The 25065-nt window shown below is 38.6% G+C and overlaps 2 protein-coding genes across 2 annotated transcripts; both read left to right on the top strand.

The window, feature by feature from the left end:
• Positions 1-1836: 1836 nt before the first annotated feature.
• Positions 1837-7108, top strand: dctn3 (dynactin 3 (p22)). The gene is made up of 7 exons (XM_017710342.2): positions 1837-2118; positions 2886-2970; positions 3063-3149; positions 3821-3904; positions 5986-6044; positions 6244-6303; positions 6504-7108. The coding sequence occupies exons 1-7, from the start codon at positions 1852-1854 to the stop codon at positions 6588-6590; spliced, it is 729 nt and encodes a 242-aa protein (XP_017565831.1). The 5' UTR covers positions 1837-1851; the 3' UTR covers positions 6591-7108.
• Positions 7109-12016: 4908 nt separating this feature from the next.
• On the top strand, positions 12017-22347 carry ttk (ttk protein kinase). The gene is made up of 25 exons (XM_017685839.2): positions 12017-12148; positions 12644-12733; positions 12820-13042; positions 13161-13267; positions 13688-13831; positions 13996-14110; positions 14200-14281; positions 14402-14496; positions 14580-14676; positions 14841-14949; positions 15061-15283; positions 15396-15502; positions 15994-16137; positions 16230-16381; positions 16714-16853; positions 16942-17071; positions 19903-19995; positions 20110-20267; positions 20399-20550; positions 20648-20772; positions 20878-20952; positions 21149-21325; positions 21430-21526; positions 21737-21819; positions 21982-22347. The coding sequence occupies exons 2-25, from the start codon at positions 12646-12648 to the stop codon at positions 22063-22065; spliced, it is 3000 nt and encodes a 999-aa protein (XP_017541328.1). The 5' UTR covers positions 12017-12148; positions 12644-12645; the 3' UTR covers positions 22066-22347.
• The last annotated feature ends 2718 nt before the right edge of the window (positions 22348-25065 follow it).

Here is a 25065-nt window from a genome sequence, read left to right as displayed (position 1 = left end):
GGGGAATAGAATCTTTATACTACTAAATAGGCCACACATATAAATTAAATACATACAATGAAATCAATACAAATAAGATAAATTATTAAAACATGGAAAAGGGCTTTAACAGTATTTTTGTGAGATAGCTTCTCTGCTAATATCAGGGGAGATTCATGTAAAATAAAAGCTACATTCCCACAAGGCTCTCATGCTCAGGGCTGTGTTCCTCAGTTGCTTTTAGTGCTTATAGCAAGAAACAGACCTGGTAGCACATAGATCAGTCCGGCAGCAGATGAGGTGAGGTGCAGGTTAACAAAGAGACCGGATGGACTTTCTAATCCCTCTCTGTTAGTGCAGATGGCAGGAGGCGTGAACTGTTTTTTTTTCCCATCAGGGTAATCTCCATTCTCTGCTCTCGCGCTGCAATCCCCCTTCCAGTCTAACCCTGCTCCTGCAGTCCACCTGCACACTTCAGTGTCTCCCTGCTCTAACTCATACAGGGCTGGGCAACGAGCTGTGAGTTGGATTATGCGTGTCGGATCAGGAAAACACTAAAGTGTGCAAAGACAACAGGATCAGGATTGAGTGATGATGATGATATGCAGGGATGGGCAAATTGTCACACAAATATTTGAAATACGAAGCATTGCTTTCTTTTGTAGATGTCATTCTAGTGTTTTTCAGAGCAGGAGCCAACAGTGTACACCTCGTTTGGAGAAAAAATTGTTATTTGTCCTTACATTTCAGCAAATAAAACAATGTAGTGACACTTCACTCTTATTGAATACGCTGACTAATGCATCCACTTTCTTTGTTGCCCCTGTTGTATAAGAAATGAGCTTCACCAGCATTACTGAACAGATGACTGTGGATGTTAGTAAAGAGATCACATACTCCACAGTGATATATTTATTAGTTTTCCAAAGTACAAACACTGTGTTTTGATACAGTTTTGATTCTGATATTTTGTAGCTTTTTCATAGTTAGATTTAGTGTATTTTGTGTCAGGATATTGTACACATTTATGCATTTGTGCCCATCTTTGCTAATATCAGGCAGACTTGGGCTAAAGATGAGTGAGCTGGAATAGCTTGTTCACCTCTCATTACTTGTTTCACACATGAAGTAAATGTGTTGTGGATCATCAGTAATATTTTAGACGTAAATAGAGATGCCTTGCAACTTTGACAATGTAAAGGGGAATTCCGCCGATTCTTTAAATCATATGTATAATTGAATCTTTATGTTGTAAACAAGTTACCAAGTCAGAACTGTTCACAGCAGTAGTGATAGCACCAGACGTCCAAAGCGCTTAATGACCATGACAAGCTTATAACATGGTTTTGAATACGCTGTCAGAGACAATGTTTTATGATGATCTTGAGATAAGATGTTATCATAAAACATACTGACAAATGTTCGTTCATGGTGAGTTTAACACTGTTACAGGGCCTCTAAGGTGGCATGATGATTATTTCTAGAATAAGTTGTGGCCACAAATTAAAATATCGAGGCCACGAGTTACTATATTGAGGCCACAAATTACTACAACGAGGTCACAAATGACTATACTTAGGCCATCAGTTATGAGAAGCTTAATTCGTAACCTCATTATAGGCCTAGTAATTTGTGACCACACCTTATTTAAAAATAATCACAGTGCCACTGTAGCGGCTCGGTGCTGTTTTACCATCAGCATTACATATGAAAGCTATGACATATAAAAAGCAGAGCACATGTAAGTCGACAGGTCTTTTGAATGGTATATAAACACCACTGTAAACAAACCAGACCGTAAGTTTCTCTACAATGAACCATTTCACCTCAGACCGCCCTGAACGGCTTCATATACACCTCACCGGCTGAGCTATGTGGACATGTTGGGGAAAGGGCGGAATTCTCCGTAAACAGTCGGGGACAGAGAGCCCGCGCCACCATGAGACTAACGGGCTCCACAGCAGAGCTGAGAGCCGCACGGACGAGAGAAAAGGAGGAATACAGCAAACGTCACTTCCGAGTCTGAGAGCTGCAGAAGGCGAGATGGAGCGGAGCAGTGTCGAGGATTTGGACGCGCGGCTTCAAGCGCTGGAAAAGCGGGTTTGCGGTGAACTTGGGAAGAATAACAGACCAGTTAAGGTAATGTTGGATGAACCCAGTGAAAGTGAAAATGTGTAATGGATAATTTGTTATCGGTGTTAGTTAGCTTGATGTAATTTAGCTAGCTGTTAGCTACATTAGCCCCGCATAGCCAGCCAGAAGACCACAACAGAGCCGCTGCAGCGGCCCTTTAGTAAAGATACACTGTGAGCACCTTGCTTTTTCTGAAGTGTGGGTAGTTCCTTTTCAGTCAATGGTGACGGTTTTTATTTTTAATGTATTTTATGCAGTTATTTAGCTTGCTAACCTAGCTAGCTAACGCCCTGATTCTTCTGCTAGCCATCCAGTGCTAGGAGCTTAGAAGATCGTTGTTATGGGTGTGGCATTATTTCTGTAATCTAACCCGCAGAGAACAAGTTAGTTAGCTAACGATAGGCAAGTAGACAAATATGTTGCTTATAAATATAATGATTAACTTTAGGAACTGTGGGGTTAATGTATTTAACCTGGTAGCCTCAAATAATTTGCAAACTGCTTTTCAGCTGAACTGGACAGACTAGTGGTGCCCAATCCTGGTCTTGGAGGTCTAAAGTTACCACCATGGAGAGCTCAGATCCAGCACACTTAGTTTTAATATTCAGAGGGCTCTGAAGGCCTTAATTACCTGGATTAGATATGTTTGAATAGAGTTGGAGCTAAACTGTGTAGGGTGGTAGATCAGGATTGGACATCCCTGGATTAGATGGAGCGGTAGGCTGTGCTAGACACATTAGTCCCGATTACAGATATATTTTGCCCTCTTTCAGTGTGCTGAGTCTCTGGTGAGGATAAACACTGCCCTTGCAAACACAGCAAACAAGAGGGAACGAGTCAAGATTCTTCACAAGAAAAGTGAGGATAAACAGTTTTTGTCATAGGTTGTCCTCTTGAATCTCATCTGCATCATGATAACATCTGTCTGTACCCCCTTTTTACCTCACCAGTTGAAGACTTGCTGAAGTATCTCGATCCACAGTTCACGGATTATATTGCTGTGCCCGATGCCATGAAACTTGAGTTTATATTAGCAGGTCAGTGATCTGTCTCTCACTTCTATAAAAGGATTTGATTGGAATCACAGAACCGGCGCCAAACAGCTCACTACTCGTTAATGATTTCTCCTAAATGTCTTGGTATTTTCGTTCAGCATTGGCTTAGTGAATAGTGACACAGGGCCCAGCGAGTCTGGTGCATGTTATAGTAAATGGTGTAAATGTTGTCTATGTGTGTACATGTACATTTTATCAGTTTATAGTCAGGTCTTGTGTGGGTTGTTTTTTTTTTTTCCTTGCACGAAAGCTGCATATTTTGGGGTTCATAGTTCTAGTGTAAAACCAGATAGTGATGATGCACTTTTAGTTTTTTTTTTTGTTTTTTTTTGTTTTTTTTTTTTGTTACCAGCTGCAGTTCCTCCGGCAAGTCTTTGCTGTTCAATTTCTATTTCTGTGTGTACTTTTAGCAATATGATTCTGGTTCAGTGTCTTCATCCTGATTGTGTGCTGTTCTTTTATAGATATTTCTTAACAAACTTAGTAATTGACAAAACATTGGTTATAATTTTGCAATACAGATGGAGAATTCTGCATATTGTTTTAAATATTTGTAATTTTAATGTGCCTATGTTGACTGGTGGTTCTAAAGCAGAATTATCAGCTGTGACTTAAAGCTCCATAGTCACACTGTCTTTTTTCTAATTCTACAGAGGAGGACTTCCTGCGCTCCCAGGCTGCCTTGCTCGAGCAGGTGAACAACCTGCAGCCTCTGCTGGACAGTAATCACATTAAAGGTAAGATGAGCTTTACTAACTGTAGTCGCAGCGTACCTGCTGGTGTATACATCTGTTAACTGGTGATTAAACATACGTTGTGACATGGTATAAACTTGGGAGATTATCAAAAAAGGTATAAAAATAATCTAAAATGAATTTGTTTGTTTACTTTGCACATATTAGGAGAATGAAGTACTATTTAGACATGTTTGTTTTTCCATAGGGAGGTGGGGTAATGCCAATTTCCCACAGGACGTCTGTAGTGTTTATGACCAGAAATGCAAGGAGATTCCATTTATCCTAACCATCTTCCTAGTTGTCCTAATTGAATGCACAGTGTCATTAGCATTGTCCTTAACTTGGGAATTGACAGACACAACATAAATATAATGTGGGTTTATTTTTACTGCTCGTTTTAAGGAAGGTAAAAGTATTACATTGAAATTGCAATTTGAAAGAGTATATTTTTTTAATTGCAAGAGCTACTGTTTTAATTATACAATGTTATTCACAGTTTTCTTAAGTTTTGAGTGGGGGGGGGTAATAATGCAGGGCTTGTTAACTGCTGTTCTGGCACACTACATTGCATTTAAGTCTTGAGTGTAAAGAAAAATGAATGTTCTTGGTGGGGAAAATGCCTGGAGCTTAATTTATAGAATATAATTGAGTCAATGAATCACAATATTAATCGCGACACCAGAATGCACAGTCCATACAAGTGACAGATGTGGCCCTTAAGTGAGAATAAAATCACTGAGAAATGCAGTTAAAATGACATTAGCTTTTCTGAGGAGGTGGAGTAATGTCATCCAAATAATGTTTAAGCCATTTAAACATTCACATCTTTAAACATAAAAAAACATTGCTGTGAAAGTATTTGCAGTTTCTTCTGTTTTTGCATATTTGTTACACTTGAATGTTTAAAAATCAACAAACTACTTAACATAGGCAGAGATAACCCAAGTACATGCAGTTTTTAAATGATCATTTCATTTATTGAATGAAAAATACTGAAAAAGCCCTACCTGGCCCTGTGACTAAATCAACCAGTAAACCAAATTCAGTTCATTATAGGGTTCAATTTCACCAGCCACACCCAGGCATTATTACTGCCAGACCTGTTTAATCTAAACCTCACTTAAATAGAACCTGTCTTGTAAAGTGAAGCAGGTAGTAGATCTCAAAAAAGCAGAACATATAAATCCATGTTCTAAAGAAATTCAAATACAGATGCGAAACACAGGCTTTGAAATTTGCTAGTCTGGAAAGGGATACAGAGCCATTGCTAAGGCTGCAACTGCAGCAAATCACAGTAAGAGCCATTATACACAAATGGAGAAAACTTGTAACAGTGGTGAACCTTCCCAGGAGTGGCTGGCCTACCAAAATTTCATCAAAAGCGCATTGATGACTCACTCACCTCTGAATGGATCAAACAACACAAAATTGAGGTTTTGGAGTGGATGAGTCAAAGTCCTGACTTGAATCCTATTGAGATGCTGTGGCAAGACCATAAACTGTCAGTTCATGGTTGAGAATCTCCAATGTAACCAGATGAAACAATTCTGCAAAGAAGAGTGGGGCAGAATTCCTCCACAGTAGTATAAGAGACTCATCGAAAGATATCTCAATTGTTTGATTGTAGTTGTTATTGCCCAGTGTGGCACAAACTGTTATTAGGTTTTGGTGGGGCAATTACTTTTTCATATGGGTGATAGATTTATTCAAAACCTATTTGTCTTTAGTAAATGGAATGATCGTTTTAAAGCTGCATTTTGTGTTTGTGTTATATTTATCCTATGTGACAAATTAGCAAAAATAAAATAAATTGGGTAAGAGGCAAATACTTTTTGACAGCACTGTAATGAAATAAGATTTTCAATAACAAATATTCCAGTGTGTTTACTGTGATGGATCAGATGTTGTCCAGGAGCTACAACTGTTTGGCTTGTACTTTGCATGTTTTCATTATTCATCATTAAAGGTCTAGCAATAGTATTTGTATGGAAACAGTGGGAACAAAGATAGCTTCACAAATATACACAATGTCTAATGGTTTCTGTGTGAAGTTTAATTTTTGCCCCACTTATCTAACACAGCTGTTCCAGAACTCACTACCAAAGTGCAACGACTGTCTCAAATTCACATCGAGCAGCAGGTAAGACACAAGTTTGTTTACATTCTTGACATGAAATATCTGACCACAACACATTTTTATGGCTATGCTGAGTAATAATCGTGAACTCAATGCACATTTAAAATGTATAGACACTCATATAGCCTGACATATCACATGTGATCTGATATTTCTGTGAATGGGGTAGAAAGTGTTTCATTATCCTGCTTATACTTTACAGAACCAAAATGAGGAGTTATCTGCAGAAGTGAGAAGGCTGTTTGAAGAGTACAACAAAATGGTATCCTTGGTTGCACAAAACTGTCTTTGATAATGTTGAGATTGTTAACAGTAAGTGTTATAGATTTGAAAAAGAGCTTTGTTCTTTATCATCCCCTCTAACAGTGCACACATGCTACTCATGTGATCACAGCCATTTGTAACTGTGGCACTGAATAACTGAGATATAAAGTCAGACATCATTCCTTAACGCATGCCCAGATGTTTCTTTTATCAAAGCAGTTTACCCAGTGGGATGAAACCCTACGGAAACTGGAAGCACCCAAACAAGGCCAGCCCATTGAATAAGATGAACAATGCTTATTATCTCACATTTCACAGTTTGTGCGGTCTTTTCTCCTGTACATTTGCTCCTTTTTTTTTTGCTTACTGCTGACTTGCAACTCTTTAATATAGATTTCAAAGCTCAATAACAGTTTTAGTCATGTCTATTTTCTACTCGAGGTCATTGTCCTGAGTAATAAACCAGAAATGTTATCATACTGTTCTGCGTCCTGTATGTGTATATATTGCCTTATACTCACATGGTATATTACAAAACACTAGCGTGTGCACAGAATAAGAACTGCTCCTTAGATGCAAGTGTGATTCAAAGGTTCTTCAATGCCTTGCTTAGCCTTTCTTAAATGTCGTGTTTTTGTGATTGACTCTGTTTGTGCTTGTTTCTGTTCATATACATGCCCTTGCATCTTTTTTGTTATTTATTATGTAATCTATGCTGCAGTCAGAAAGGTGATTGTTTAGAAATGTTAAGATATTATTTTATGAAAATTAATCTGGTTGCCATAAAACCTACACTGTACCTACATTGTAGTTTTGTTTTTTTTACTTCTGCATGTTGTTTCAAGTATTTTTAAGAAAGACTGATTGGTTAGATAAACAAACACGATGTCAAGCTTGTAAAAATAGAAACTTTTTCTAAAGATTCTTTATAGAATGATATACAACACATTCCCCTTCAATCAGAAGAAAACATTCATGATGTAAAGAACCTTTTAAGCATGCGAATAGTTAATTGGGAAAAGCTGCTCGAAAAAGTTGGAAGACATTAAGTATTAGAAGAAGCAAAATAATATACACTGCCTGAAACTAAGCCAAATGGGTAACATTAACACTGGAATGGTAAGATAAGCGACAGAATCATAATGTTTTGAGTTTGAAATGCCATCAATGCTTGTTTATTAACAATTTTTAAATCAGCACAAAACATACAGCAAATATGCTCATTATATGAAGTCTAGCTCAATGGCTTCTTTGCAAATACTGAGCTCTGCTAAAGCCTGAGTAGACTGATAAATCAATGGGATCAGTTATTAATCTCAGTGTTACTGAGCTCTGCTAAAGCCTGAGTAGACTGATAAATCAATGGGATCAGTTATTAATCTCAGTGTTACTGAGCTCTGCTAAAGCCTGAGTAGACTGATAAATCAATGGGATCAGTTATTAATCTCAGTGTTACTGAGCTCTGCTAAAGCCTGAGCGGACTGATAAATCAATGGGATCAGTTATTAATCTCAGCGTTACTGAGCTCTGATAAAGCCTGAGTAGACTGATAAATCAATGGGATCAGTTATTAATCTCAGTGTTACTGAGCTCTGCTAAAGCCTGAGCGGACTGATAAATCAATGGGATCAGTTATTAATCTCAGTGTTACTGAGCTCTGCTAAAGCCTGAGCGGACTGATAAATCAATGGGATCAGTTATTAATCTCAGTGTTACTGAGCTCTGCTAAAGCCTGAGTAGACTGATAAATCAATGGGATCAGTTATTAATCTCAGTGTTACTGAGCTCTGCTAAAGCCTGAGCGGACTGATAAATCAATGGGATCAGTTATTAATCTCAGCGTTACTGAGCTCTGCTAAAGCCTGAGCGGACTGATAAATCAACGGGATCAGTTATTAATCTCAGCGTTACTGAGCTCTGCTAAAGCCTGAGCAGACTGATAAATCAACGGGATCAGTTATTAATCTCAGCGTTACTGAGCTCTGCTAAAGCCTGAGCAGACTGATAAATCAACGGGATCAGTTATTAATCTCAGCGTTACTGAGCTCTGCTAAAGCCTGAGCAGACAGATAAATCAGTGTGATCAGTTATTAATCTCAGTGTTACTGAGCTCTGCTAAAGCCTGAGTAGACTGATAAATCAATGGGATCAGTTATTAATCTCAGCGTTACTGAGCTCTGCTAAAGCCTGAGCAGACTGATAAATCAATGTGATGATCAGTTATTAATCTCAGTGTTACTTAGCTCTGCTAAAGCCTGAGTAGACTGATAAATCAATGGGATCAGTTATTAATCTCAGCGTTACTGAGCTCTGCTAAAGCCTGAGCAGACAGATAAATCAGTGTGATCAGTTATTAATCTCAGCGTTACTGAGCTCTGCTAAAGCCTGAGCAGACTGATAAATCAATGGGATCAGTTATTAATCTCAGTGTTACTGAGCTCTGCTAAAGCCTGAGTAGACTGATAAATCAATGGGATCAGTTATTAATCTCAGCGTTACTGAGCTCTGCTAAAGCCTGAGCAGACTGATAAATCAATGGGATCAGTTATTAATCTCAGTGTTACTGAGCTCTGCTAAAGCCTGAGTAGACTGATAAATCAATGGGATCAGTTATTAATCTCAGCGTTACTGAGCTCTGCTAAAGCCTGAGCAGACAGATAAATCAGTGTGATCAGTTATTAATCTGTGTTACTGAGCTCTGCTAAAGCCTGAGCAGACTGATAAATCAGTGTGATCAGTTATTAATCTCAGCGTTACTGAGCTCTGCTAAAGCCTGAGCAGACTGATAAATCAATGGGATCAGTTATTAATCTCAGTGTTACTGAACTCTGCTAAAGCCTGAGCAGACTGATAAATCAGTGTGATCAGTTATTAATCTCAGCGTTACTGAGCTCTGCTAAAGCCTGAGCAGACTGATAAATCAATGGGATCAGTTATTAATCTCAGTGTTACTGAGCTCTGCTAAAGCCTGAGCAGACTGATAAATCAACGTGATCAGTTATTAATCTCAGTGTTACTGAGCTCTGCTAAAGCCTGAGCAGACAGATAAATCAGTGTGATCAGTTATTAATCTCAGTGTTACTGAGCTCTGCTAAAGCCTGAGCAGACTGATAAATCAACGGGATCAGTTATTAATCTCAGCGTTACTGAGCTCTGCTAAAGCCTGAGCAGACAGATAAATCAGTGTGATCAGTTATTAATCTCAGTGTTACTGAGCTCTGCTAAAGCCTGAGCAGACTGATAAATCAACGGGATCAGTTATTAATCTCAGTGTTACTGAGCTCTGCTAAAGCCTGAGCAGACAGATAAATCAATGGGATCAGTTATTAATCTGTGTTACTGAGCTCTGCTAAAGCCTGAGCAGACTGATAAATCAACGGGATCAGTTATTAATCTCAGTGTTACTGAGCTCTGCTAAAGCCTGAGTAGACTGATAAATCAATGTGATCAGTTATTAGTCTCAGTGTTACTGAGCTCTGCTAAAGCCTGAGCAGACTGATAAATCAATGTGATGATCAGTTATTAATCTCAGTGTTACTTAGCTCTGCTAAAGCCTGAGTAGACTGATAAATCAATGGGATCAGTTATTAATCTCAGTGTTACTGAGCTCTGCTAAAGCCTGAGCAGACAGATAAATCAGTGTGATCAGTTATTAATCTCAGTGTTACTGAGCTCTGCTAAAGCCTGAGCAGACTGATAAATCAACGGGATCAGTTATTAATCTGTGTTACTGAGCTCTGCTAAAGCCTGAGCAGACTGATAAATCAATGGGATCAGTTATTAATCTGTGTTACTGAGCTCTGCTAAAGCCTGAGCAGACTGATAAATCAATGGGATCAGTTATTAATCTGTGTTACTGAGCTCTGCTAAAGCCTGAGCAGACTGATAAATCAATGGGATCAGTTATTAATCTGTGTTACTGAGCTCTGCTAAAGCCTGAGTGGACTGATAAATCAATGTGATCAGTTATTAATCTGTGTTACTGAGCTCTGCTAAAGCCTGAGCAGACTGATAAATCAATGGGATCAGTTATTAATCTGTGTTACTGAGCTCTGCTAAAGCCTGAGTAGACTGATAAATCAGTGTGATCAGTTATTAATCTCAGTGTTACTGAGCTCTGCTAAAGCCTGAGTAGACTGATAAATCAATGTGATCAGTTATTAATCTGTGTTACTGAGCTCTGCTAAAGCCTGAGTAGACTGATAAATCAATGTGATCAGTTATTAGTCTCAGTGTTACTGAGCTCTGCTAAAGCCTGAGCAGACTGATAAATCAATGGGATCAGTTATTAATCTGTGTTACTGAGCTCTGCTAAAGCCTGAGCAGACTGATAAATCAATGGGATCAGTTATTAATCTGTGTTACTGAGCTCTGCTAAAGCCTGAGCAGACTGATAAATCAATGGGATCAGTTATTAATCTCAGTGTTACTGAGCTCTGCTAAAGCCTGAGTAGACTGATAAATCAATGTGATCAGTTATTAATCTGTGTTACTGAGCTCTGCTAAAGCCTGAGTAGACTGATAAATCAATGTGATCAGTTATTAGTCTCAGTGTTACTGAGCTCTGCTAAAGCCTGAGTAGACTGATAAATCAATGTGATCAGTTATTAGTCTCAGTGTTACTGAGCTCTGCTAAAGCCTGAGCAGACTGATAAATCAACGTGATCAGTTATTAATCTCAGTGTTACTGAGCTCTGCTAAAGCCTGAGCAGACAGATAAATCAACGGGATCAGTTATTAATCTGTGTTACTGAGCTCTGCTAAAGCCTGAGTAGACTGATAAATCAATGTGATCAGTTATTAGTCTCAGTGTTACTGAGCTCTGCTAAAGCCTGAGCAGACTGATAAATCAATGGGATCAGTTATTAATCTCAGTGTTAATAAACGATGAGGAATGATCAAACTCGTAGCGTCCTCTGCAGTGGACATGTTTGCGAATGATAAGTCTAGCATTGGTGTTGTACCGGACTCCTGCTCGGGCAGCAGCAGTGGACTGAAGCAGGTGTGGATTTCAGAAATGAATGTAAATGATAAGCAAATTTTCAGTGAAACATATTAACAGAAGAATTACACGAAGAAAACCCAACCAGTAACAGCAAGGAACAGTGTGAATGAAGTAAAAATGACAGCAGAGTTTTCCCGTCTGTCTCATCTGTGTTCTAAACGTATTCTGAATATATTTACATATTATAACGGAATACGTTTAGAAAAAAGATTCAACATTCGGCCATCACTGGTTCTTCAAAGTGTTTTACCTATGCTTGCTTAAAATAAAGGTAAGATTATTATTATTATTATTATTATTATAGGCATATATTAAACAAGAACATATCGCGCTGAGCAGTGCTCATCCAGAAGCAGGACCGCGGTCACCGGTAGCCCATCCTAGCCATACAGAGGAAGTACACAAGCGGCAGTAAAACACCAGGGCGCGGCTCTGCGCTAAGCATAATTGCGCTTATAATGAAAGCCAAAGAGGAGAACTACGTCGTCCACGTCTGTGATTAAAACGTTATTTTAATAGATTAGTGTCGTTATCAACATATGCACGCTGTGGCGTTTTCCCGGGACGCGTTCGCACGGTTTCTGCGCCCTCACTGTGGGTTATTAAAACCTTCCCTTCTGAGGCCGCTAGAGGGCGTTTGTTCAGAGGAGAGTGAAACGGGGCGGGGCCCCAAACTGACCAATGGCAGCGCGACGTTTGTGTTTGGTGGAAATTTTGAAAGTTCCGTTGGACACAACAGAGTTCAGTCCGGTCCACCCGTCACGGATTATAGCACAATACAAACTGTTAAACCTACAAATTACATCCATTTTAGCGAAACCTTCCGGTTCTGGCGGCGGTAAGTTATGTCTAACGTCTTGGGGAAGTCACGATACTTTAAATCCAGGCGTTTGCTTCTTGTTGTTGCTGCTGCAGCTATGCTAACGCTAATGCTAGCTCGGTGTTCGAGATTTAACCTCCGTTTCGACGGCAGCTGTTCAGCGGTGCTGGTTCTGTTCGCATGTTTATATAGGTTACGAAAATTGAGGCAGCTACATAATGTGTTAGGTCTGCCAAAGTAGAATGACATTAGTAGTTCATTTGTGTAGTAACTACGTAGCTCTGTGCTGTGTGTTTCCAGGAAAGATGTGCTAGCTTGCTAGCTCCTCAGCTGTGGTAGCCTTAGCACATAGGCTCCTTACCTGTGATCGAAGCGTACATAGCAATCCTGTCCTTTGTCTGTTCGTCGACCCGCATCTAACAATATCTCAGCCTAACGCCAACAAGTAGCACATCAGCTGCATTGATATGGCACGAGTTCGTGGTTCTGTGGAGTGACTATCAGTGTTTTTAGGTATGGATGAGGAGGAGAGCACTGACCGCCAGCTGCAGATTGCCATGCTGTGTCAGAAGCTGGAAAAGATCAAGAGATACTACAACGATGGTGATTATTATGAAGGTTTACATGTCCAGAATTTTTGAGCACATGTTCACGTTACTTTGCGTAATGATTTATTTCTTTTCTTGTAGATGACACAGACAATATTAACCAGATCATCAGTTCAAATTCACCAGACACATGCCATACGTTTTTGAATAAGTTGGAGAAGAAAGGCAATCCTCAGACAGATCCCAGTCTTCTTTCTAAATTAATTGATTTCTACACCCGAGTTTTTTCAAGCATGCCACTAGGAAGATACAGCCAGAATGTAAGCTATGCAAAGATGCTGGTCAGATTTGCAGAGCTGAAAGCGTAAGTCACTGTGTCATTTTTTTTATTCAGAATTCAGTCATTTCAGTCATATGTTACTAAAAAAGGAACCTATATTAATTGAGAACTACCTGAAATGACGATCTTCCCCTCTCAACAGTATCCAAGATGTTGATGATGCGCAGGATAGTTTTGACATAGCAAGATCCCACTGCAAGGATTTTGCCTTTGTCCACATTGCTTATGCTCAGTTTGAGCTTTTGCAAGGTAAGAAGACAAATAATGTTGCTATGAAGCTGACACAGTTACGCTGCAACACTTATACTTGATAAATATCAGAGTTTGGAATTTTGTAATTAAATTCCAGGTTCAAATTTTTTTTTGATTATTAAAAGTTAATTTATAAGGGGATTTATTGAAAGTTGTGCTACCATAAAAGACAAAACAAGGTTTATTAATTTTTAGTTTTTATGGGAGAATAATAACAGCAAAAGATGTCCGTGCAGAGCATATTTTAGGGCAAGTACAATTTGAACAGCAGAGCATTAAATGGATAAAATAAAACGGCCTTTGTGTATCTGTGTATCTACAGAATTAAATCCAGAAATACACTTTATTGGTGTAATGTATTAGCATCAAATGTTATTTGCAGAAAATCTCGGTCTCTCATGTCTGTTCTCTCAACAGGCAATGAGAAGAAAAGCGCTTTGATTCTTCAAAAGGCTTTTGAAATGGGTGCTAAACCATTAGAAAGTCTGGAAACTGCAATGCAGAATCTTAAATTAGGAAGACATCGGCTCCTTTCCCAAGAAGATAAAGAGAATATAGCAGGTTGTTTTCTGGAATATTTCTTGTTGTGTAGTAATGTGTTTTTTTTTTTTTTTTTTGTCTCATACATTAGCATTATATATGAATTGCATTGTAAATCTGGACATTTATTTATTTAAAATATTTTTTTGTAGTTATTGACATGTTGTTTTGGGTTTTATTGTTAGTGCTGGCTCTTGAAAATACACACGAACCTGTAAAAAATGGTTCAGGGTCTGAAAGTGGCTTTGGAAAGTCCGATACATCAGGCGATTTTCATCTTTCCAGTAATTTCTCTCTAGGGTAAGAAGAAAGTGTTTATTTATTGCTTAGTTGCGTTGCTGTAAGAAATATTTAAGTTTAGCTTAAATATTACTTTTTTGGAAACACAGAGCTGATCAGAAGAACAGTCCACAGGATGACCATCTGCCTGTCTGGAGGTCTGGCGTACAACACAAAAGAACAATTGCCATGGTAAGGTTGAAAATGGAAGTTTTTTTTTCTTATTTAGGAAAACAGAACTTGAAACACAGCATTCGTATTGTGGTACTGGTAGAGTGCCTTTACACTAACTGCTTTGCTTTCCCCTTGTAGCCTGGAAGGATTCCCATGATCCCCCTGTCTATTCCTGAAAATGAGAATGCTATTTACAAACAGGAGCCTCCCAGCCATGGCAGTAGTTTGTCTAGGTGAGAGTATTTTGTATCTATGTTACTGTTTCTCTCTCATGATCAGATTTTATCCTGCCAAAGTCTGACTGTTTTATTCTTAGGCCGACGTATCGCTCAAGTACCTGCTCAGTCTTCTCGCTCTCCTCTTCAAAGAAGAGTTCTGGAGATGGAGACTCTTACAACTTGCTAAATCTGAAAGTATGAGAGCAAAGCATTTTCTGTTAATTGTTTGAATGACTACAGCTGAAAAATAATTGTAGTTGATTATAAAAGTGATGAAAAAAATTTATTTATTTTTTATAATTACACCATATATCTGCTGAAAATGTTTGTAGTTATATAATAGTAGATATTTTGTGTAGCCACCTGTGGTGAGTCCAGAGCCACGTCCCTGGGAGGACATTGCTGAAGTGGACTCCACCACTACACTCCTGGACAGACCAGAGAGAAAGGATACCACTAGAATGGATGGTACCACAATGCTAATATTATTTTATTGTTAAACATCTGTATTTGCCATTTTAAATAATTGCTTCTCACTGCATTCTTATGGTGATACTGATAGAATTTCTCCCCCCCTAGACACCACTGGCAATATCAACCAGATAATTAGCTCAAACTCTCCTGAGGCTTGCTACACATATCTCACAAACCTGGAGAAGACTGGTGATCCTCGCACAGATGCCACTTTTCTATGCAGGCTGCTGGATTGCTATTCTAAAGTGTTTTCCAAACTTCCCCTGGCACGGCATAGCAAAACTGAAAGCTATGCTCGAATGCTGATCAGATATGCTGAGTTGAAAGGGTAAAGTGGAGTTAATTTGCTTGTGTCTTGCCGTTTGGGTGCAGCACAGATTTAAAATAATATATTGTTTGTTTTGTTTGTTTTTTTTTTTTTTTTTGTCCCTCTTGGGTAGCATTGAAGATCCGGATGATGCTGAGGATAATTTCATCATTGCCAGAACCAATAGCAAAGCTTTTGCGTTTGTGCATATCGCCCATGCTCAGTTTGAGCACTCACAAGGTTTGTATATACTAGACGGTGATTTCCTTTCTGATGTAGTGTGTCTTGGTACAGACACCGTGTCATATACACTGTATCAAAAGCTTAGATAACTGCTTTTTTTTTTAACATTTCATGAGTCAGCTACTGATGCTGGATGGTTGTTCTTGATAAATGCCACTGCAAGGCATCCCAGAGGTATCGGATGCAGCTCCATCACTGTAGAGAGAACAGTTCTGCTGCTTCACAGCCCAGTGGTGGGGGCATTTATACCCTTCAAGCCAATGTTCAGCACTGAGAATAGTGACCTTTCTATTCTCATCCTATTGACAGTGCTTTTCTGTGGAGATTAAAAAAGCTGTGTGTGTGTGTACAAAACACCTGAGTGTAATTCACAAATTAGAATGGATGTCTGGATAATTTTGTACGTGTTCTCGTGCAACTGTTATGCATATCCTTGAATACATTTTACAATGGTAAACCTGTCCTTGCTTTCATTTTTGTTTATGCAGGTAACACTAAGAAAAGCACTTGCATCCTGCAGAAGGCCTTGGCATCAAATGCCAAACCTGTGGAACATCTCCAGATGGCAATGAAGAATTTGAAGTCTGGAAAATCTCAGCTGCTCCCAACTGAAGATAAAGAGGATATTGCAGGTTAGTCACTTCACTTAATCAACATAGTATAATCCCATATAAAAATATCAACAGGAAGAGCCTCACCTCAGTTGCTGGTTCTTGTTCAACAGATACAGCAGGTACACACAGTGATGCAGGAAGAAAGGAAGAAGAGAATCCACTAAGGGTTTCCACAAATAATGTTCAACCCAAACCTAATTTTGTGGAGAGTTCATCAGATTGGAAGATTCCTGCGCGAATCAACAGATATGCATCTCCAGAGGTGTGAATTTGGAATAGGGGCTGTATTTTAGTTTGGCTTTTTTATATTTCTTGTTCAACTTTGATCAGACCGAAGGTGGTGATTCATCAAAATGTAGTGATGCAATTAAAAAACCTCTGTTCTCTACAGTATGAGCCATGTGACTCTTTTAAAGTGATTCCTCAGCTATATTTAAGGAAATTTGTATAATGTTATGTTTGTGTCCTAATTAACCATACTTAGTTTCTTAAAATCTGCTAGTTGTATAAAATTGCTGAAATTATATTGAACGTCAAAGACTTTAAAAAAGTTTATATTAGTTGTCAAGTTAAATGTTTGACGTACTTCCTTAGGAACAAAAGCCTGCTGTAGGTCACATTCCCACTCCAGGACCGCTTCACTCACTGAGAACTCCCTCTTCAGCACTGCCACCGAGGTTAAATCCAACCTTTAGCATTCATACACCCAACTACAAAGGCACAAGACCAAACAGGTGGTGACAAGACAGCCTTACAGATATCTAAACTAGAATTTTGTCTAAGTGGATTTTTAGTTTGACAGCTCTTATTCTTTATTCCTAGTTTCGCTACACCTGTGGTGAAGCAGATACCACCCCTTGTGTCTGTTCCCTCTACGGCTCAGAGAATCGGCCATTCTCAGCTACCATGCACTCCACAGGCTCAGATCTCCTGCGTGCAGCAGACATCACAGGTAAAGAACTGGCTGTCAAATACGGCTAAATTGTTATTTTTGATTAAATATATTTAACACAGTTCACAGATTCAGAACGTTTCAGGTCTTTTCTGTTTTCTCACTGATCTCTTTGGTATAACATGCATTGTAAGCACAACAATATAAAGACTGTACAGAGACAGCTATACTAGAGAGGGAAAAATGTGATAAAAAAATCATAGGTATATATGATGGAGTTTTATGCCTGTAATGCATTATCACAAACCCAATTCCAAAAAGTTGGGACAGTAGATAAAATGCTGATATAAACAGAAAGCAGTGATTTATAAATCTACTTTTACCTGCATTTGAACAAACAGTTCAAAGATGAGTTATGTAATATGTTGTTTCATCAACTACATTAATTTCTTTAAATATACCTTCCTGCATTCACAAATGCAAGTTAACTGTTCTGTGCACAGAAGAAGTCATACATTATATTTCCAAAAGTATTTGCTTGTCTGCCTTCACTCGCATATGAAATTGAGTGAGATCCCATTCTTAATCCATAGAGTTTAATATGATGTCAGCTCATCCTTTGCAGCTATAGCAGCTTAAACTCTTCTGGGAAGGCTTTGCACAAGGGTTAGGAGTGTGTTATAGGATTTTTTTGACCATTCTTCCAGAAGCACATTTGTGAGGTCAGAAACTGATGTTGGATGAGAAGGCCTGGCTCACAGTCTCCACTCTAATTCATCCCAAAGGTGTTCTATCAGGTTGAGGTCAGGACTCTGTGCAGGCCAGTCAAGTTCTTCCACACCAAACTCGCTCATCCATGTCTTTATGGACCTTGCTTTGTGCACTGGTGTGCAGTCACGTTGGAACAGGAAGGGGCTGTCCCCAAACTGTTCCCACAAAGTTGGGAGCATGAAATTGTCCAAAATCTCTTGGTGCTGAGTTCCTTTCACTGGACCTAAGGGGCCGAGCCCAACTGCTGAAAAACAATCCCACACTCCCCTCCACCAAACTTTAAACTTGGCCCAGTGCAGTCAGACATTTACTGTTCTACTGGTAACCGCCAAACCCAGACTCATCCATCAGATTGCGAGATGGTGAAGCGTGATTCATCACTCCAGAGAACACGTCTCCACAGTCCAGTGGTGTCGCTTTGCACCACTGTATTCAATGCTTTGCATTGCGCTTGGTGATGTAAGGCTTGGATGCTCAGCCACTCCATGAAGCTCTCTACGCTGTTCTTGAGCTAATCTGAAGGCCACATGAAGTTTGGAAGTCTGTAGCGATTGACTCTGCAAAAATTTGGCGACCATTGCGCACTATGTGCCTCAGTATCCACTTCCACTTTGTTATAATACCACTGACAGTTGACTGTGGAATATTTAGTGAGGAAATTTCACGACTGGACTTGTTGCACAGGTGGCATCCTATCACAGTACCACGCTGGAATTCGCTGAGCTCCTGAGAGCGACCCATTGGAACACCTGAATTCAATGATTTGGATGGGTGACTGAATACTTTTGGAAATATAGTGTATGTCAGTAGTGGCCAGAAACACTAATATTAGTAGTATAATCATTTGTAGGTAGTTTGACCAGAGGACCCCCCCCCCCCCCCCAGTAAGCCTGGTTCCTCCCAAGGTTTCTTCCCCAGTTGTGAGGGAGTTTTTCCTTGCCACTGTTGCCCCTGGCTTGCTCACCTGGGTTTTTTTTACACTTCTTGTTAAAACTCTGTCTTTTCTGGAATTCTGTGAAGCTGCTTTGCGACAACATCCGTTGTAAAAAGCGCCATACAAATAGATTTGATTTGATTTAGTACTGTCATCTGACGGGTCAGCTTCAGCTTGTTTATGGAAATAATGGATGTTGGTTTGTCGTGGTGTGGGATTAGATGGTGGCTTGCTAATCTGTGAAGGCAGCATTAATTAACAAATTTTGGAGCTACTTGTTGCCTTGAAGACGCCATCTTTTTCATGGACATTCATGCTTATTTCAACATTATGACAACAAGTGAAAGACTTACAGAACTGAACAATGGCAAAAAGATTCTCCTTTCCAAACTGGATCAGTTTGTGTCTTCAGTCCCCAAATTATTACTGAATGGTGTTGAAAGGAAATATAAACCTGTTAAAACACAGTGGTAAACATGCTCTTGTCCCAGCTTGTTTTTCCCCCCACAGTGTTACAGGCATCATATTTGGATTGGTGGATATTTACAAAAAACTGTGACATTCGTAAGGTAACACATCAAATATTGTGTTTTACCAATTTTAATTGACCACAGGTCAAACAGAATTTACTAATCACTGCTTTCTGTTTTATTAGTATTTCACACACTGTCTCAACCTTTTTAGTACTGGGATTGTACTATAGTTGGCATGATGCACATACAGCTCTGCCCCCCCTCCACTATTTCAATCTAATGAGCTCTGAAAGGGGTTATTCTTAATGTATGTGTGATTCTTCCCTTTTAATTTGATTTTTTTTTTTTTAATTCCAAATATAGTGAATGATTTGAATATGAGTCTCGGTTCATTTATGACGGCAAAAAAAAAATTCAAACACTAGTAAAATTTATATGCTAGGTGTTCTTGAATATTTATATTTCTCCTCGTTTTGCCTTATGTGATTGTTCTGCACTCAGGTTGGCAGACATGGTGTAACCAAGGATCCAACTGTAATGTCTCTTGATTTGTCACCAGGATATTATATAATTAAATGATTTTATTTTCAAAGTATTTAATCTTGTTCCCTAAGATGGTGAGTTGAGGCTAGTCCAGAGAGGAAGTTCAGGTGAAGTGGGACTATGTATCTGTTGATAGTTTGACATTTTGACATGACGTTTTGTGTTCTCAGGGGTCTGTCAGTGCCTTCACCAATGAGTCCATCACAATCAAAGGCAGACAGTTCTTCATTTTGAAGATGATAGGCAGGGGTGGATCTAGTAAGGTAATCAATTATACAGTCGTTCAATAACACTGGTATTTATGCATGCTTGTAACTTTATTTATGTTTATTTGCCTTGATAATTTGATGATTATGAAAAACGTACTGCTATTCCAGGTGTATCAGGTGCTGGACCAGAAGAAACAGCTGTATGCAGTGAAATATGTAAACCTGGAGGAGGCGGATGCCCAAACAATTGAAAGCTACAAGAACGAGATTGAGCACTTGAACCACCTCCAGCAGTACAGTGACCAAATCATCAAGCTCTATGACTAGTGAGTGTGTCCACTGCTTGCGCCATCTATGTGGCCAATGAAAATGGGAGATGATTTTATCGAAACACTTCATAGTATTCTCCAGCTAAATGTCATATAGAACTCAACCGTGTGTTTCGTCCCGTTTGCAGTGAGATCACTGATGGCTACATCTACATGTTGATGGAGTGTGGCAGCCTGGACCTCAACACCTGGTTACGCAGCCGCAAAACTGTCAACTCGCTGGATAGGAAGTTCTACTGGAGGAATATGTTGGAGGCAGTGCAGACCATCCACAAACATGGTGGTTTTGCATGGCCAGCTCCACAGTATTAGAGAAAAAGATTGCAAACTTGCGTTGATGTGCGTGTTCAACAAACATTTTTTTTATTTGTTTCCAGGTATTGTCCACAGTGACTTGAAGCCAGCTAACTTTGTGATTGTGAATGCCTCTCTGAAGCTAATTGATTTTGGCATAGCCAACCACATTCAACCAGATATGACAAGTGTCGTTAAAGACTCACAGGTTAGTCAAAAATGTTTGATTAGTACAGTGATCTGCTTTCTCACAATGCATGCAGTGATCATTTCTTGAAGTGCATGCAGTCAAAAGGCTAATGCTGTGCTTCAGGTGGGAACTCTAAACTACATGCCCCCAGAAGCCATAAAAGACACTACTTCTAAAAGTGGAAAGCCAAAGTCAAAGGTAAGATTGTATTAGACCAACGGGTATGCCAAAACACAGTCTGGAAATATAACAATCAATCTATCGTTGGGCATCTTACAGATATTTGGGTGGTTCTTAACTTTTGACTTATGTAGTAGAAAATGGCATGTTAGATAAATGATGTTCTTTAGGCTATAATGCCTTTCTCAAACTCCTTTATTGTCGCCGTCCACAGATCAGTCCAAAGGGTGACGTATGGTCACTTGGTTGTATCCTGTATTGCATGACCTACGGGAAAACCCCTTTTCAACACATCACCAACCAGATCACCAAGCTACATGCCATTATTGATCCATCCCATGAGATTGACTTTCCTGACATTCCTGAAAAGGATCTTCTTGATGTCCTCAAGGTCTGTATTGTGTTGAACTATATTTTTATGTGAGTTGTAAAGTCAGTTTCTTCACATTAAGCACATCAGTTTCATATAAAAACAAATCTCTTTCTTTTACTTAGCGTTGTCTGATCCGTAATCCAAAGGAAAGGATCTCCATTGCAGACCTCCTTGACCATCCATATTTACGGCTGCAGCCTCAGAAACCTCCTGAGCAAGGTGTGACTGCTGTGGTGATATATATATATATATATATATATATATATATATATATATATATATATATATATATATATATTTTTTTTTTTTTTTAAAGAATATTCTTAAGCAGACACATGTGAAAACCTTCAGATGTAGAAAGAACTGATAAAGATATAACATACTATGCTTAATGTATTAACGCTAATGCTTTCATCTTCTCGTCAACAGAAACATGCAACAGTGACCTAAAGAGAATTCTAAACGAGTTGGCTGCTTTAGAGTCTCCTAACAGTATTGCAAGAGCTGCTAGTGTGAGTATTCTTTTCACTTTGTCACTTCTTGTTCCCTGTGATCACTTTCAGATATTCGGTTGTATTTTCTTGGTCTAAAATTGCTTTCGAAATTCATTGACTTTATCAAAAGTTCAACCTCTACACTTACAGTAACTCTGTGTTTCTGTCTCGTTTTTATAGAACCTGGCAAAAATGTGCAATAGTGGAAAGAAATTGGACGTTTCTGAGTGTGTCAAGAATTCAAGTCAGTCCATGTGGAAGTGAAGAGATCTTGAATATGAACAGTTCATCATGGTAGTTGGAAAACGCATGCCAGCCACTGCCTTGAATGTCTTTGATGTCTTGAGAAAAGACTTTTTGATATTGAACTTGGCTAAGGATTTTTTTCTGAGACAAGACAATGGTTGGCATGAAACATTCCTGTGCATTTCTTTCCTTTAAAAACAACAAAAAAAAAACCTGTCTGTAAACTGTATATTCTACATGTTGCCATCTTCATCACCTTTTTGTTTTTGAAAGAGGTAATACAATTATTTCAAATACAAACCCTCTGCATCTTATATTTTTTAAACAAACTTTTTTGAACCCATCCTTTTTTCTGTCTCTGTGTCTGTATGTTTTATATATAATGTCCTCACAAATAAACTAACCCTTTATGGTAAACACATTTTTTAATTTTTACTTTTTGCCCTGAGATTAACAACCTAAATTTAATTGTGGGTCACTTTATATTTTCCTTTTAGTCCCTTTAAATCATTGAATGATTTTTAGCTAAAATGTTAGGCCTGACACAATTATTACCTAATCAGTTATTTCAGGTGATTACTTTTATTTAAGCTGACTGCAGTCATTTTCCCATAGGTGTTAGATTTTAGTCATGTTATGCTGCAAGCAGAATGAAATGGCTATGTTGGGTTAAGGCAAATGAATAAGAGTAAATGCACTGAGACATTATGAGGCTTATGAAAACAAAAAAAAAACTAGCTTGGTGCTGTCACATGTTCGGAGGGCTGTGCTGAGTATCGTCTTTATTTGCTATGTAGTCAATTCTAAAGCTTTTAAGTGTGTGTTTCTTGCACTGCAAGAAAGGAAGAGTGGATTTTGCTAATATTTACACATTCACTAAGAACATGTAGCTTTGCTTAATTCTACACGTAATTCGGTGTAACTATTTGTTGCACAGTATTGATTGGGCAGTACAAACACGTTAGCTAGTAAGAAAATACAGCTAAGAAGTAAGGTGGCAAATCTGCCAATTGGGCCATTTTTGGCTTGTATTTCAATAGTTACAAATAATGAACAAGGACAGACAATTAAACTGCTAATCACAATTATTATGACAATTGAGTCCCTCCAACAAAAAAAACATGTTAACCATTCCATCTTTCATGGATGATCAGTTATTGTGCTTGGTACAACATTTTTACTTTAAAAAGCCAAATTGTGCTCCATTTGTTTGTGACCCTTTTATTTTAAATACATGGCATTGTTTGATGCCCTACCATGCTTATGATTTTTACAAAAAATGCCACATATACGGTTTTTCATTACAAGGACTCAATTAATTGTCAGCTAAAATGTAATGATCGTGTAAGTCCCCTAAAATGTCTTCTGAAATGTTTTCAGATTTTTGACTTCCCCACTGTGAATGAGTGGGATACCGTCACCGTTCATAAGGGTGGGTACATTACGTTTGCAGATTTACATGTGCTTTAACAACCTGCCACGTTATTAGAGAATTGAGTTGTTGTGGGTAAAGTTGTCACTATTGATTATGTAAAACTGAAAAATGCACAAATGGGTCCATCAGGTTCTGTTTCTTTCTGTAAGCGACTAGCAGTGGAAAGTTAAAATGTGCATTATCTGGTAAAGCTGCAGGTATTGGATTCATTTTCATGCTTTCTAGGTCTCTTCTAATCTGAAGAAATCTTTCATTCTGCTGTTGGCCATTCATTTCATGAACATGGCTATATATGGATGTTCTGTAACTTGAGTTATTCAGCCTAGACCTAGTTAAACCCGTTTTACTTCATATACGGTTGTGTGCAAAAGTTTGTACACCCCAGGTCAAATGACGTTTTTTTCTTTTTTTCCATTTTCTTTGTGAAAATAAGTTTAACCCATCCTCTAGAGGGAACAATTTCTTCTTATTTGCTATGTAATTAATAAATATAATATTAATATAATAATTTATATTTATAGTTTCTATTTATTTGCTATACATGTTTAATATATCTCAAATGTGCCATAGCATTTGCACTGGCCACATTTTGTAAGTGAAATTGGTCAAATAAACAATTCTGCATTAAAGGGTGAAGAATCGTTTTCTCACTGAAGGATGTGTGCTTACTTTCACCAACAACAAATTCGCTTGTAGTTTTTATCATTTAATTTTACTTCACATACATGCAATTTGTATCTACAAACATCCATTTGTGAGATTCTGCTTGTGGGTTTTCTCTTTTTCAGTGATGCACACAAAAGACTTACAGATACCAAACTAATCACAAAGCACAATTCAGTGCGAACATACATTTTAGTGAAAATTTTTCAAGTAACTGATTTTAATCAAGTACTCATTACAGCCCTAATGTATTGTGTGTTGTGAGCAGCTTTGATAAAATATCACCCAGAGCAAACAAAATAAAATAAACATATTTTTGGGGTGGTGGTACCAAAGCCACACACTAACAGCAAAACATTTCTTGAACACAATCCAGGATCGTACAGGGTGCCCAATCCTGAACCGTCCACATGACAACGCAAAAGCATGCTGTCAGCTGCTCACTCAATGTCAGCAACGTTGTCCTTGACAGACAAAAATTCTCTCGCCATACTTCTGCAAGAACCACTTAGTTTTCATAGTTGACCAACTAGAGGTCCAATATAGCCCAAGAGTAACTGTATATTAAGGGAAACATGTTGACAAGAAGTCAAGTCAGCAACGTTATGATCAGCACTACTGCTCCAACACTTTCCTAAACAAGCTGGTCCAGAATGCAGCTGCTTGAGTTCTTACAAGGACCAAAAGGTTTGACCATATATCTCCAATCCTGTCGCCATTTTTACTGACTACCTGTTAGATTTCGTGTAGAGTAGAAGATCCTTCTCCTAACGTTGGCCCTGCCCCACAGTATCTTAATTCATACGAACCCACACGTACCCTGTACGCGTAGACAAGACCTGACACACCTGACCCAGGTAATGAAGGCCTTCATGGGCCTCTAAATAGCCAGTTGAGCAGGAGCCGAACTCTCCAGGTCC

Source organism: Pygocentrus nattereri, chromosome 3, assembly GCF_015220715.1.
Source record: "Pygocentrus nattereri isolate fPygNat1 chromosome 3, fPygNat1.pri, whole genome shotgun sequence".
Taxonomy (NCBI): Eukaryota; Metazoa; Chordata; class Actinopteri; order Characiformes; family Serrasalmidae; genus Pygocentrus; species Pygocentrus nattereri.
The sequence above is the reverse complement of the archived record's forward strand: the minus strand, read 5'-3'. Positions and strand labels throughout refer to the sequence as shown.

Bases quoted from the DNA above. Each gene is read 5' to 3' on its own strand.
- dctn3 (XM_017710342.2), top strand. From the start codon at position 1,852: ATGTGGACATGTTGGGGAAAGGGCGGAATTCTCCGTAAACAGTCGGGG. The intron at 2,119-2,885 runs GTAATGTTGGAT...GCCCTCTTTCAG, and splicing joins AGAATAACAGACCAGTTAAG to TGTGCTGAGTCTCTGGTGAG. The intron at 2,971-3,062 runs GTGAGGATAAAC...TTACCTCACCAG, and splicing joins CAAGATTCTTCACAAGAAAA to TTGAAGACTTGCTGAAGTAT.
- ttk (XM_017685839.2), top strand. From the start codon at position 12,646: ATGGATGAGGAGGAGAGCACTGACCGCCAGCTGCAGATTGCCATGCTG. The intron at 16,138-16,229 runs GTTAGTCACTTC...CTTGTTCAACAG, and splicing joins AGATAAAGAGGATATTGCAG to ATACAGCAGGTACACACAGT. The intron at 21,527-21,736 runs GTGTGACTGCTG...TCTCGTCAACAG, and splicing joins TCAGAAACCTCCTGAGCAAG to AAACATGCAACAGTGACCTA.